At 42.1% G+C, this 13018-nt stretch overlaps 2 protein-coding genes across 3 annotated transcripts; one reads left to right on the top strand and one right to left on the bottom strand.

The window, feature by feature from the left end:
- Positions 1-52: 52 nt before the first annotated feature.
- Positions 53-1740, bottom strand: LOC6643092 (ruvB-like helicase 2). Its single transcript, XM_002065721.4, has one exon. The coding sequence runs from the start codon at positions 1581-1583 to the stop codon at positions 141-143; it is 1443 nt and encodes a 480-aa protein (XP_002065757.1). The 5' UTR covers positions 1584-1740; the 3' UTR covers positions 53-140.
- A 764-nt stretch (positions 1741-2504) lies between these two features.
- On the top strand, positions 2505-12681 carry LOC6643091 (ubiquitin carboxyl-terminal hydrolase 32). Of its 2 annotated transcripts, none has more exons than XM_002065720.3 (14): positions 2505-2656; positions 4673-4907; positions 4982-5258; positions 5325-5553; positions 5614-6461; positions 6526-7672; positions 7755-8060; positions 8115-8359; positions 10219-10886; positions 10950-11116; positions 11195-11388; positions 11472-11657; positions 11728-12204; positions 12262-12681. In XM_002065720.3, exons 1-14 carry the CDS (start codon positions 2599-2601, stop codon positions 12538-12540), a joined length of 5316 nt encoding a protein of 1771 aa, XP_002065756.1. In that variant the 5' UTR covers positions 2505-2598; the 3' UTR covers positions 12541-12681. The 2 variants fall into 2 exon arrangements, with proteins under 2 accessions (XP_002065756.1, XP_023031962.1); XM_023176194.1 differs by having other exon boundaries at positions 8115-8416.
- The last annotated feature ends 337 nt before the right edge of the window (positions 12682-13018 follow it).

Raw genomic sequence — 13018 nt, 5'->3', positions numbered from 1 at the left:
TACATATATGTACATATATTAATCGTTTGCTTAATTATAATAAAAGGGAAAGTTACTTTTTTTTATCCATTTATTCGATAATCGCTTACTGGGGAACAATTTTTTTTGTTATGTTTTTTTCTTTGTATATAAACCAAATCTTAGTGCTCCATTGGCTGGGCATCTCCGCTGGATTCCATGCGACGCTTTGCACCGCCTCCCGCCACCGATTCGTCACCATCGTGCTCGGTGATCTCACTGAACATGTAATCATCCTGATACTCTTTGAGAATTTTGCTTGAACGATTTTCATCCAAGAACAGGGAATAGACCTTCTTAACGTCCTCCGTATTCACTTCGGCTGCCTTGCGACGACGGCAGACCAAATTTGCGGTGGTTATCAATTGAATGGCATACCGCAAGCTGGTATCCGTGGCAATGCGTGTTAGAATGGTCAGGGCATCCGGATGCATGACGCAATCCTCCTCCTCGCAGCGTATTTTGAGAATCTCCTTGACTTCCTTCTCGGAATAGGCAACGGTGCGAATGATGATCATGCGATCGAGCAGATCAATTGGAATGCCATGTGGACTGCGGTAATTGGTACCGCGTATACGTGTGATGCCACGATTAGTGGCCATCACCACCACCGGAGCCATATCCGACTCCAAGGCGCGATTCAGAAACGAGAAGCACTCAATGTCCAGCATATGGACTTCATCAATGAACAGGACACCGGGATTGATCTCAGCTTTGCCCTCTTCGCGCCATTCCAGGACCTTATTGTTGATCTGATCGCGTACTTCCTGCTTAATTTCACCAGTGTCGCCCGAGAAGAGAGCCAAGAAACCATGAGTGCGACTATTGATCACATCGATCTCATGCAGGGTCACTGTGTGGACAACTTCTTTGCGTTTCTGTAGCTCACCCTCGGGGCATTGGACAAAGCGAGCCTGTGCCCCAGTGGCATCATAGTCTCTGGCCCGAGTGAAACTGCGTCCCAGTTTATTTACCTTGCCTGATGCCTTGTCAATGGTAATCACATCGCCGGCATGGATTTTCTCCTTCATGAAACATTCAATTATTTTATTGCCCAGATCATAATTTGTCTCCATTTCCGTTGTTTTGAGTGTAACCTTGCCCATCTTTTGTCCCGTTCCGGTTGCCGGACGTTCAATTTGTATTTCCACAACTTCGCCTTCGATGATTTCCGTTTCCTCTTTGATGCGGACACCAATACTTTTGCGTAGTGCTTGCGATAGAGCCTCGGTTTTGCTCATCTCCAGTGAATATATTTCAGATCCGGACATGCTTGTGAATGGAGTCTCAGTGCCCAGAGCCTGGGCCATGCCAACTGCGATAGCCGTTTTGCCAGTACTCGGCTCACCGGCCAACAAAATGCAACGACCAGCTATTTTGCCTTCGCGCACCATTTGGGTGACCACGCCAGCTGCACGACGGGCATCCTTCTGGCCCACCATGCCCTGGGATACGGCACGTGCTTCGAGTACATCGTCCAGTCCCAAACCACGAATATGTGAATGTGCTCCAATACGCTCAATGCGAGTTATGTCGCGTACCTCAATCTTCTCCGCCTCGGCCATGATTATATTGTTGGATGTCTTGAATTATTTGTTCAATACAATATTTTTCTCCTTACTAACTTGTTTGGGTTTAATAAACAACTGAACGCAGTTGGAATTATTTGTTGCCTTAGCAAAAAAAATTGAGGCCGAAACACCGGGCTACTGTGCTAGTGTTAGAAAATTTTGTAAAACAAAAGATTAAAAGTACCAGAAGTAGAAAAAATACCAAAGAAAAGAATTTGCTTGAATAAATACCAAACTACCGCGTCTCATTTTTAAGAGCGCGAACATTGAAACTGTTGAACTTCAAAATTCTAAATACAAAACATTATTGATAAACAAAAGAAAAACCAAACAAATTTATCTACAAAATACACATATTTTATCTTATTTTGTTGCCGCTTATTTGGCTTAAGAACAAAACAATCAATTTACGAATGTGACTAGCTTTATTATTATCATTACTTAATAAAGTATTAGCCAACACTAAAGATCTTGTGGGACTAGCTAATGCGCCTTTGGGTAAATGTGGCTAACTTTCCTCACATTTTAATTGTAGTAACAATAAAAGACTTCTAACTGACACCTGCCTCAAACCGTGAGTTAATAACGGTTATTATTGACCGAAACAATTAGCAGCACTGTTAGCATAGCAGCTGGCAATCCAGTGTTGCTTAACAACAGACAATGTGTCAGTCAACAGACTCGAAATATGTTAACGTCTCGTAATGAGTTAACAGCGTAAGGTGGCTGTAAGCGGTAACAGCAGATTTTGCCATTTTACTGAAAGTTTATTCTTATTTGTTTTTTTTTTATTGTTATTGTTATTCTGTTTCGGTCAGAATTTTCTCAAGAATTTGTCTTCAGAAATTGTTGATGGTCCACAAAAAAAAACATAAACAAATGTGAAAAGTGTAGTCACAAAACGACGACGACGTTGTTGTTGTTGTTGTGGTTGTGTGGTTGCAGGAGCGAAAGAGAGAGTGAGTGAAATTGACAGAGGGAGCACCCCCACCTTGCCCCGCAATTAGCAATGGGCACAAAAGAGTCTAAACACGCCTGCATAAGTTACGAGGATGCAGTCAAACGTGGTAAGTAACCACTTGGGTTAACCTTCATTACATTGGTCACAAAATGGGTCATCACGGTTCTCTGCGGCCGTCGTCTACGACGTCAGAGTTCTAGAATCCGCAGCAAGAAGGCACTAGTACCAGCAGCACAGGGCAAAGCAACAAAAACAATTATACATGTGTGCACGCGTGCGTTTGTCTGTGTGTGTGTGTGCATACCAATACAGGTGTAATGCGCTTTATCGATTCTATTGTGTTCTTATTCCCAATCTATTTCCATTTCCATGCGTGTTTTCTGCCTGGACTGGTCATTTTTCCCTATTTCTTTTTCTCCTCTTTCTTTTCGTTTTGCATTTGGATTTGCTGTATTTTCATTTGCAATTTTGATTGCCTTGTGTGTGTGTGTGTGTGTGTGTGTGTGTGTGCTGGAGGGTGTCTGTGTTTCCGTCCCACAGTCACACACAGTTTGTATGTTTGTATGTGTGTGCATGTGTTAGCATCTACATACGTCGCCGTCATCACACGTCGTGTGACGTCACAATAGAAAATCTTTCAGCCAGCCGTTTTGTTTTGTTGTTGTTGTTGTGTTGCAGCATTCCATGGGTGGTGCAGGTTCTGTTATAGAGGGAGGATAGACAGAGAGAGAGAGAGACAGAAGACCGTCTCGGAAACAAAGAAACCTCAGTGTTCCTTTTGTTTTCGTACAAAACTTAAATCGCAAGTTTACATTAGAAATAAAAATTCCTAACATTTTATTTTAAGCCAATAATAATAATAATTTGTTTACAAAAAAGATAGATTACATATATGTCTCTGTGTCAGTTTTTATGGAATTTATGTACGTAGCAAATTCCTGAAAATGAGAATAGAATGTGAAATTTTGATTAATCTTTAGATGAATATGACTATTATTATTATCGTCATCAGCTTCCACAAATCTTAAATCCTAATCTCAGTGACGTCGGTGACCAATTCATCTGGCTACTGATCCCGTCCAAATGCTGTTTTGTGTTGCTATTTTATGGCCAGTTAACAAAAGTAAAGAAAAACGAATGTTACTCTGATAAGCCGTTGGTTACTAGATCGTTACGTACTCGTCCTCTCCCCCCTCACCCCACCGCCTGCACCCATTTCGACACCCATCATTACGTTAAGGTGGAGCGATGCGTGTGTTTCTTATTAGCCCATACAACAGTTTGAGAGCAAGACGACTGTTTGGTTTCCCTTTCGACCACTTTCATCATCTTTCCAGCCGTTCACCATCCGGACCCGGCCAGTCAGTCCCGTCTGTCGTGTGTCGCGTGACTCCACCACATTGCTGACCACTTCTATTCTCTACAATTGCAAAAATAATACATATGTATGTACATATACATGGGCTATAATCACAATCACGCTCGGGTTGTGATTATCAAATGGTGATTTCTTTTCTTTAGAAATAAAAATATCATGTATTTGATTAGACGAGGGGGTGGTAACTAGAACAACTTTGACCAAATGATGATATAATTGGTCAAGGAGTTTGCATTGGCCTTCGATCTCTAGTGAAATATAGAAAGGAGGGTATACACCATTCGATTTAATTTAGTCTTGTTCTATTTCTATGACCAATCTAGCAATTTGCGATTTATAACTTAAACAATTACTATAATCGGTTTATATAGAAATGAAACATGTGTGTTTGGCTTGATTTTATTTGTAAATGAATCAGTGACATTTTTCAAGGGAGGCTGACCATAAGTTTTTGAGTATATTCACATTTAATGATCCTCCCCCTTCTTTATCTGACGTCACAGCCAAGTTTGTTCATCATTATTGTCTTCATGTTGTGATGTTGACGATAATGATTATTATTATTGTGGTCGTGGAACGTGTGTGAAACCACAAAGTCATATAATCCGAGTGGTGTTCCCCTATGTAGAAGACGATTCTAATTAAATGCATCATGCATAAGTTTGGGTTAAACCCAAAATGCGAGTGGGCCACAAATGATTATAATGATTTGACATTTTTGTTTTCTGTTTCTGTAATTTAAAGTTAGCGACGTCGAGCTAAGACGTCTTAAGGATGCTTTCAAGAAATGTGCCGGCGTTGGCCGGCTCTACCTCAGTCGCAATGCATTCCAACAAGATGTACTCTGTGAGGGAGTTCCGCCAAAGATTACGGATATGCTATATGCCGCTTGCGGTGGCACTCAGCGTGGCATAACCTTTAAGGATCTGCTCTGTGGCCTGGTGTTAATCACACGCGGCAGTCAGGATGAGAAAACCAAGTGAGTAAACAAACAGGAATGTTTTTCTAATATCAAGAAATGAATGATTCATTAATTCTTCGTTTATTTCGTAGATTTCTTTGGAATCTTTACTGTAATGATGCTGGCACGTATATAGTCAAGTCCGATTATGTACGGAATGTAAATTTGGCACCCTTTGAAAGTGTATCCCTGTTTGCTCAAGGCGAACGGGTTAATTTCGAGCAATTCCAGGATTGGATAGTCAAACATCGAAATGCGACAGTTCTATCCAAATGGCTGCTAGCCGATAATTGTGTGAGCCTCACATCTGAACTAGAGACACCAACGTTCTATCAGAGTCTGGCCGGTGTTACGCATCTCGAGGAAAAGGTTGGTCAAATTGGATCAATATACATATAGAAAAATCCATAGTAAAATTAATATTGCATTCCACAGGACATTGGTGATTTGGAAAAAGAGTTTTGGCGCTTGAAGAACACCTCACAGAATGGTCAAATTGACTTGCAATTTCTTGGACCGTTAATTAGTCCACCCATACCAAAGAATGCTCTGGCCGGTCTGTTTAATGCCTTCGATGAGAATCGCGATGGACACATTGATTTCAAGGAGCTCTGCTGCGGAGTAAGTGCCGCATGCCGTGGACCAGGAGTAGAACGTACCCGCTGTAAGTTATCGCTGAAAATTAAGATATACATTAAACTTATTGCCCATTCCATCGATTCAGTCTGCTTCAAAATATTCGATGTGGATCGGGATGGTGTCTTGAGTCACGAGGAGACATTGCAAATGATTAATGTCCTGTTGAATGTAGCCAAAGAGAATCGCGATTGCCAGCAATTTAAGGACTTGACCAAAGATCAGGTTGTTGGCGATCTGCTGGAGTTTGTCCAGCGAAAGAGTCCTGATGGCGTCCCCTGTACACTGACCCGGGACAATGTACTCCTCACGGCCGAGGACTTTATGCTGTGGAATGTGCAATGTGGCCTGCGCCTGATGCAGCCACTGCTGGATCTAATCTTCGAGTTATGCCATATTGTTTTTGGCCTTTGGCCGCAGTGTCGTCACATGGAGAACGACATTGTCCGGGGTTGGCTGCGGCGTGAGGAGCGACGTCCGTATCGAGTCGGCCAATTTTGGTATTTGATTAGCCGTGATTGGTATCTAAACTGGATGCAGTACACCCAGCACATGTCGCACACCTGTGACTATTGCAAGCGTACCGTCAGCCAACGCAGTACCGTCGATGAGGCACTTGTCTGTGATGAGAGTTTCAATACCCATAGTCTGGAGCAGCATGATAGCTACTCACTTGGCTCGGGCTCTGGATCCGGTTCTGGCTCTGCGAGCAGCGGCATCTCAGCCGGACGACATTGTGCGCGTCCTGGGCCAATTGATAATGGTAATCTGATAACGACCAATCCGTATCGTAATGTGCGCACTCTGACCGGCGAAGGTGGACATCTAAAACGGGATACGCCCCTAGTGCAAAGTCATGACTTTGAGCTGGTGCCCAAATCCTTGTGGAAAGCTTTGAATCGTTGGTATGGCGATAATCTGCCACTGCCGCGTCAGGTAAGACAAAATCGCTCAATAAATCCGGGAATTCGTGATTTAGTTTGCTTGCCTTTCCTTCTAGGTCATACAACCAGTCAATTCTGAGGTGGAACTGGAGCTGTATCCACTCAATTTGCGGATATTGTTGCACCAAGCACAGCCAGGACAGTCTGGAGGAGCTGGTTCCGGCGGCAGCGGCACTCAACTTAGCAGTTGGGGCTCTACCGTAAGCGGAGGCTATGGTGTCCTGGCATCGGGTGGAGGATATGCCGCCATTGCTGCGAGCAGCGTGCTGCAACCGCCTAAACGATATTTGGCCTATACGGCTGCCTTCAGCCGTCTGGCAACCGTGCGCCAGGTGGCCGACTTTCTATGCGAACATTTGCGTCTGAAGGCAGAGGACATTAGGCTGTGGCATGTCCCGCCGCTAGAGAATCTTCCTATTCTTCTAGAGGAGGATACCATGAGCCTTAAGGAGTTGGTCATTCGGGACAATGACCAGTTGCTGCTTGAGATTCGTAACAAGGATCTAACGTGGCCCGAAGAGCTGGGCTCTTTGGCCACAGCACAGAGCGGACAAGGCGTGGCCGGGGGACCAGCTGATCGTCGGCGTCTGACACGCAGTTCCATTATGTCGGTGCATGCTGCGGGAGCCACGGGATTGCATAATCTGGGCAACACATGCTTTATGAATGCCGCTCTGCAGGTTCTCTTTAATACCCAACCTCTGGCCCAGTACTTCCAGCGCCAGATGCATCGATTCGAACTGAATCAGACCAATAAACTTGGAACGCGCGGCCAATTGGCCATGCGCTATTCCGAGCTGCTCAAGGAGGTGTGGACAGCGACTACGCGCTCGGTGGCACCGCTCAAGCTGCGTTTTTGTGTGAACAAACATGCCCCTCAATTCGCTGGCGGGGGCCAGCATGATTCGCAAGAGCTGCTCGAATGGCTACTGGATGCCCTCCATGAGGATCTTAATCGCGTGACAGAGAAACCGTACAGCGAGCTCAAAGACTCAAATGGCAGGCCAGATAAAATTGTGGCCGCTGAGGCCTGGTCCCAACATCATGCACGCAATCAGTCAATTATTATTGACCTATTCTATGGCCAATTGAAGTCCAAAGTAAGCTGTCTGGGCTGTGGCCACGAATCCGTGCGATTCGATCCATTTAGTTTGCTCAGTCTGCCGTTGCCAGTGGAGAACTATGTCTATTTGGAAGTGCTGGGTAGGTAGAAAATGAGAAAAAAAAGAAACCAAAGTTTTTGGGATTCAATCCTCATCGTTAAACATTCAATCTTCATCTTCAGTTATTCTACTGGACGGCAGTGTGCCCATCAAATATGGACTGCGTCTCAATTCGGAATGCAAGTATATTGATCTGAAGCAAAAGCTGGCCACTCTTTGTGCCTTGCAGCCGAGTTTGATGCTAGTGTGCGAGCTCTGGAATTCACAAATTCGTCAAGTGCTGAACGATGAGGAGAAGTTGCGGACGCAAAGTGCCAAAGATCTGTATGTCTATCAATTGCCCGAGCAGAGCAGTGCCAGAACACGTTCGAATTCGGCTCTGAGCATGCACATTGAGCAAGGGCTCAAGGATATTCAACGAAGTTCTGGTTAGTCTTGTGATCAATTCCTTGGGAACAATAATATACTCAATTGCATTGCAGCTCTTATCACTGGCCAGGATTCGCTCTCATCGCTGAGTACTCTGCAGACTTCAAATAGTCAGCGTAACTCGTCGCGCATCCTGTGCAATGGCCATCTACATCATAGCCAGGATAATAATGAAGTCGTCGATGCCGAGATTGAGGTGGCTCGCTACATTAACAACAACAACAATAACAGCAATAACAATAACAATCACTCGAACAGCGGCCAAATGCACGAACTGCTACCAGATGATGCCGGAAAGGTAAGCCGGTGCTTTGGAAAAAGAGAGTGCATGCCCCACAGCCTTTTTTGCTTCAAGGTATGGCTTCTAAACTATATTAACATACACGTATTTAATATCTTAGCGATATATAACCATATATATGTTATATTATATATATGCTCCTCTCACTCAATCAATCAATCAATCGATTCGATTCGATTGAGTGGATCAATTTTCTGAATCAATTTCCCATTTTGCCTAGGATAAATCGTTGCTCTCGTTACTTCAGCAAAATCAAAAAAATTTGAAAAAAAAAAAAAAAAAAACGGGCACAAACGTTCGATCATACATTGTGCAAGCACTTGACTTGATTCCATCTCCGTTTCCTAATCCTCCGATTCTGTCTGTGTGTAAAAACCAAAGTTAATACAACAGCTCTACTGAACGAATCGAATATAGATGCGATATATATATATATATTAAATACCAATATGTTAAATAAAACAGTTGCCGTCTGCTGCGTGGTTTGTGGGCTTCCCCTCTTAACTCTTAACTAAACTCAAACTCAATTCAACTTACTACATCCTTCTGTATCTATATAAATTATATATCCTACGCACACTTTGTTAAAACGATTTGTAATTTGTTGTAATTTCTCTATCTTTCTTTCTGCCTCTTTCTATATAAGTTATATATTTGTATATATGTACATATACATATATATTTGATACTAATCACATTTAATATGTTGTTCGCGTTGTCATTTATTTTACTATATATGTATGTATATATAGGTATATATATATATATACATAAAAATCTTCAATTAACTTAAAATATTGTATATTTGTTTTTGCTTACAACGACATTTATTAGACTCACCTTTTGCTACTCCTTTTGCTATTTCTTTCTTTCTATCTCTCTCTCTCTCTCTCTCTCTACTTCTATCCGTCTGTTTCTCGATATTGCTGGTTCTTTGAATTATTGAAAGATTTTTATTATTTATTTGTAGTTTCCTTTAGATCCATAGAACATTATAATTACACTTTGCCACTTTGTAGGTACATAAAGTAAAAACAGAAATTTGTATATATTTAATGCGATTTAATAAGTTTTAAAAATTAATTAAAGTTTCCTGAAATTCTCCTACATGATGTGTTGGGTGACTTTTGACCAGAGTCTTATGGCCCACATCTTTTCATTTCATTTTGGCTACAATTTTTTCTCTACAAGATACTTCAAAATTGAGAGATTTTGTCTGAGAGATATAAAATACATATAAAAATTCAGCTTTAAGATCGATTCATTTCGTTTTTTCAGTCATGTCTACCATTTGTTTAAAACACTTTGCTGCGTTTTTTCGGCTTTAACGAAAGTTGCCTGATTCGTATTATTTTGATTTAATTTCATGTTCGATCGCTATTCACTACCTTATATCTTGATAGTTGTATAAAGTCCATTCCATATGCGAATAATTTTGAATTTTACATAATTTCCGATCAATATTTTTTGTTTTTCCGTCACTTGGAATCACCTGTAATCAAGCTGTACAATAATCAATCAATGAATTGTTGCCCACAAAATAATTTAAAACGAATTTATTAATTAACTATGAGTTGGAGATACAAAATATACTACACAAAGAGCAATAATAATTTAATCTAAAACCCAAATCCAATTATTAACTTTGATTGTAGAATTTGAACGTTTGAGCGTTTATCCTAAAAAGTAGATTTTAAAGTTGGTTCCTTTTATATATTAAACCAAGAGCTTTTTTTCACATTCCAAAAACACACATTTTCTCACCCACCTTCACACACACAAACACACACACACACACCTACACCGAAACCTATATGAACTAAACCTAATCCCATTAATGACAAATTTCGGTCCAGGAGTCGCTTATACTGAGCTGCAGTCCGGAAAACAATTTCATGCATGGCCCTGCTGCCCAACAGAAGCGAGTCTCATCAGCCAAGCTGCTCCATACGGAGAGCAATACAAGTTCCACATCGTATACGAATCATTCAGGTGAAAATTCAATGGAGAGCTCCCTGACCGAACCCATGCCGATTGTTGACTTGGCTCCCATCAATAGTAATAGCAGTAGACATGGCAGTGGCAGTGGCAGTGGCGATGATTGCTCCTCATTTCGAACCACTCCCAACGATTCGAGTGGCTTGAGCACCGCACATACTCTTGAAAATGAGGATGTCGATGAGCAGGCTGTGGGGGAGGAGATTGACGATGAAGATGAACCAGACCCGCAGATAACCACATCGCAACCGGAAACCAGTAGCAGCGGTGTCTATTCGCGTCGCTCCTCGCAACCCCACAAAGTGGGCAAATATTTAGTGGCTGTGCATCGTAAGATCACACGTCACGACAGTTACTTCCTATCCTATCACAAGACGCGTCCGAGCCTGTTTGGAGTGCCATTGCTTATACCCAATAGCGAGGGTGGAACACATAAGGATTTGTACTGTGCCGTTTGGCTTCAGGTTAGCCGACTCTTGAGCCCCTTGCCAGCAACTACAGATCAGGCGAATCATGCGGCCGACTGGTGAGTAGGAGCTCCTCCCACAAACTCTTTTGTTTTATTGAGTCCACCACGTTTCTTTTGCAGTGATGACAGCCTTGGCTATGATTTTCCCTTCACGTTACGGGCTGTGCGTGCCGATGGTCTGACGTGCGCCATTTGCCCGTGGTCAAGTTTTTGTCGTGGCTGTGAGATTCGTTGCAACAATGACTATGTGCTACAGGGAGCATTGCCGCCCATTATTACCATGGCCAGTAAGTGAAAATCAAGAGGGGAGAATCCCACTAATAATTGGTGGCTCTGGAAATAAAATATCTCTTCTCTTTTGACAGGCAACACACCCACACCCACACCAAAAATGAATGCGAAATTCCCATCGTTACCTAATTTGGAGGCAAAACGACCGCCAGAGTATACAGCATCGCTATCGTATACAGCCACCACAAAATATTTCGAAGACTTTACCATTGCCATAGATTGGGATCCAACAGCATTGCATTTACGCTACCAAAGTACTCTGGAGCGGGTAAGTACACACACACACAAATACACATAGAAGGAGGAAACTTTAGAGGAAGACTAATTTGCATCGTGTTGATGTTCCTGCAGCTTTGGGTGGATCACGAAACAATTGCCATATGCAGGCGAGAGCAAGTGGAACCCGTCGATTTGAATCATTGCCTGCGCGCCTTTACCTCCGAAGAGAAACTAGAACAGTGGTATCACTGTAGTCACTGTAAGGGCAAGAAACCTGCCACCAAGAAGCTGCAGATATGGAAGCTGCCACCGATCCTTGTGAGTGAGCCTGTGGACAAAATGAAAAACAGTAACTTATTTAACTTATCATCTCTCAAATATTATTCAGATTGTTCATTTAAAACGATTCAATTGCGTGAATGGCAAGTGGGTCAAGTCGCAAAAGGTTGTACATTTTCCTTTCGATGATTTCGATCCGGCACCTTACTTAGCCTCAGTGCCTCAAGAGACAATATTGAGACATAAGGAGCTGTTGGAATTAAAAGCAGATGCTACGACCACAACTACTGTTAGCGAACTGGACGAGATAGAAGCGTTGGGCGGCACTAGCAGCAAGTCCCAACATGAAAAGAATGATGATGGTGATCAAATGAATAATATTCAGACAGAGGTGGAGCGTTCGGTTGTCACTGGGAATGTCCTGCGCCAAAGTAAATCGATCAATGCAGCCAGACGACAACGCCTGATCTCGACCAGCCTCACCAAAACGCCCATTGTGGATGGGGAGTTTGAAGATTATCATCAGCATAGACTGAAGCCAGATGTGGATGAATTTGATCCCAAGTACAAACTCTATGCTGTCGTGGTTAGTATTAATCTTCAATGTCTTGTTGCCATAATCTTATCTGACCTTTTGTTACAGTCGCATTCTGGAATGCTCAATGGTGGTCACTACATTTCCTATGCATCAAATGCAAATGGTTCCTGGTATTGCTATAACGACAGCTCATGCCGTGAGATATCCCAACAGCCTAACATTGATCCAAGTGCCGCCTATCTGCTCTTCTATGAGCGCAAAGGTCTCGATTATGAGCCCTACTTGCCGAACATTGAGGGTCGGCCGCTGCCGAATGCAGCCAGTCTGCAGATGGATTTGGACGAGACTGAGGAAGGGCTAAAGAAAATGTGTGCAATTTCCTAAGAAACCGCAGCAGAAGCAGCAGCAGGAGCAACTGGCGGCTATGACAGTTGTGGGATTTCCTTTTAAATGCCTATAATTGATTCTTTATTTGTCTATTATTGCTTATATTTCAATTTACATTGCTGTTTCCCTTTTATTTTACTCTTCTGTTTTGTTATTTACTATTCTAAGCTGAATTTTCGATATGCTGTTAGTCCTAAATGTTAGTATTAAGTTCGAATTCCTCTTTTTTTCCCTATTTTTGCTAAATGATTATTGTTGTTGTGCCCACACATTCAAGTTGGCAATGTGATTATACATATATATATATATACATACATATATATATATATATGACTAATTTCAATTTAGTTTGTAATTTGTTTAATTTGATAATTTGTTTTTTTCTTCTCAATTTTTGTTGGTAGTTGTTTCTGTTGCGTGTAAATTGTAAAATTATATATCTATATAGATATACGTATATATATATATATATATA

This window comes from Drosophila willistoni (genome assembly GCF_018902025.1).
Source record: "Drosophila willistoni isolate 14030-0811.24 chromosome XR unlocalized genomic scaffold, UCI_dwil_1.1 Seg41, whole genome shotgun sequence".
NCBI lineage: Eukaryota > Metazoa > Arthropoda > Insecta > Diptera > Drosophilidae > Drosophila > Drosophila willistoni.
This window is presented reverse-complemented; position numbering and strand designations above follow the sequence as displayed.

What these genes read in the sequence shown, in the direction of transcription:
- LOC6643092 (XM_002065721.4), bottom strand. Translation starts at nt 1,583, where the DNA reads ATGGCCGAGGCGGAGAAGATTGAGGTACGCGACATAACTCGCATTGAG.
- LOC6643091 (XM_023176194.1), top strand. Translation starts at nt 2,599, where the DNA reads ATGGGCACAAAAGAGTCTAAACACGCCTGCATAAGTTACGAGGATGCA. An exon ending in ATCTGCCACTGCCGCGTCAG is followed by an intron (nt 6,462 to 6,525) that starts GTAAGACAAAAT and finishes CTTTCCTTCTAG; the next exon opens with GTCATACAACCAGTCAATTC. An exon ending in ACAAACTCTATGCTGTCGTG is followed by an intron (nt 12,205 to 12,261) that starts GTTAGTATTAAT and finishes CTTTTGTTACAG; the next exon opens with TCGCATTCTGGAATGCTCAA.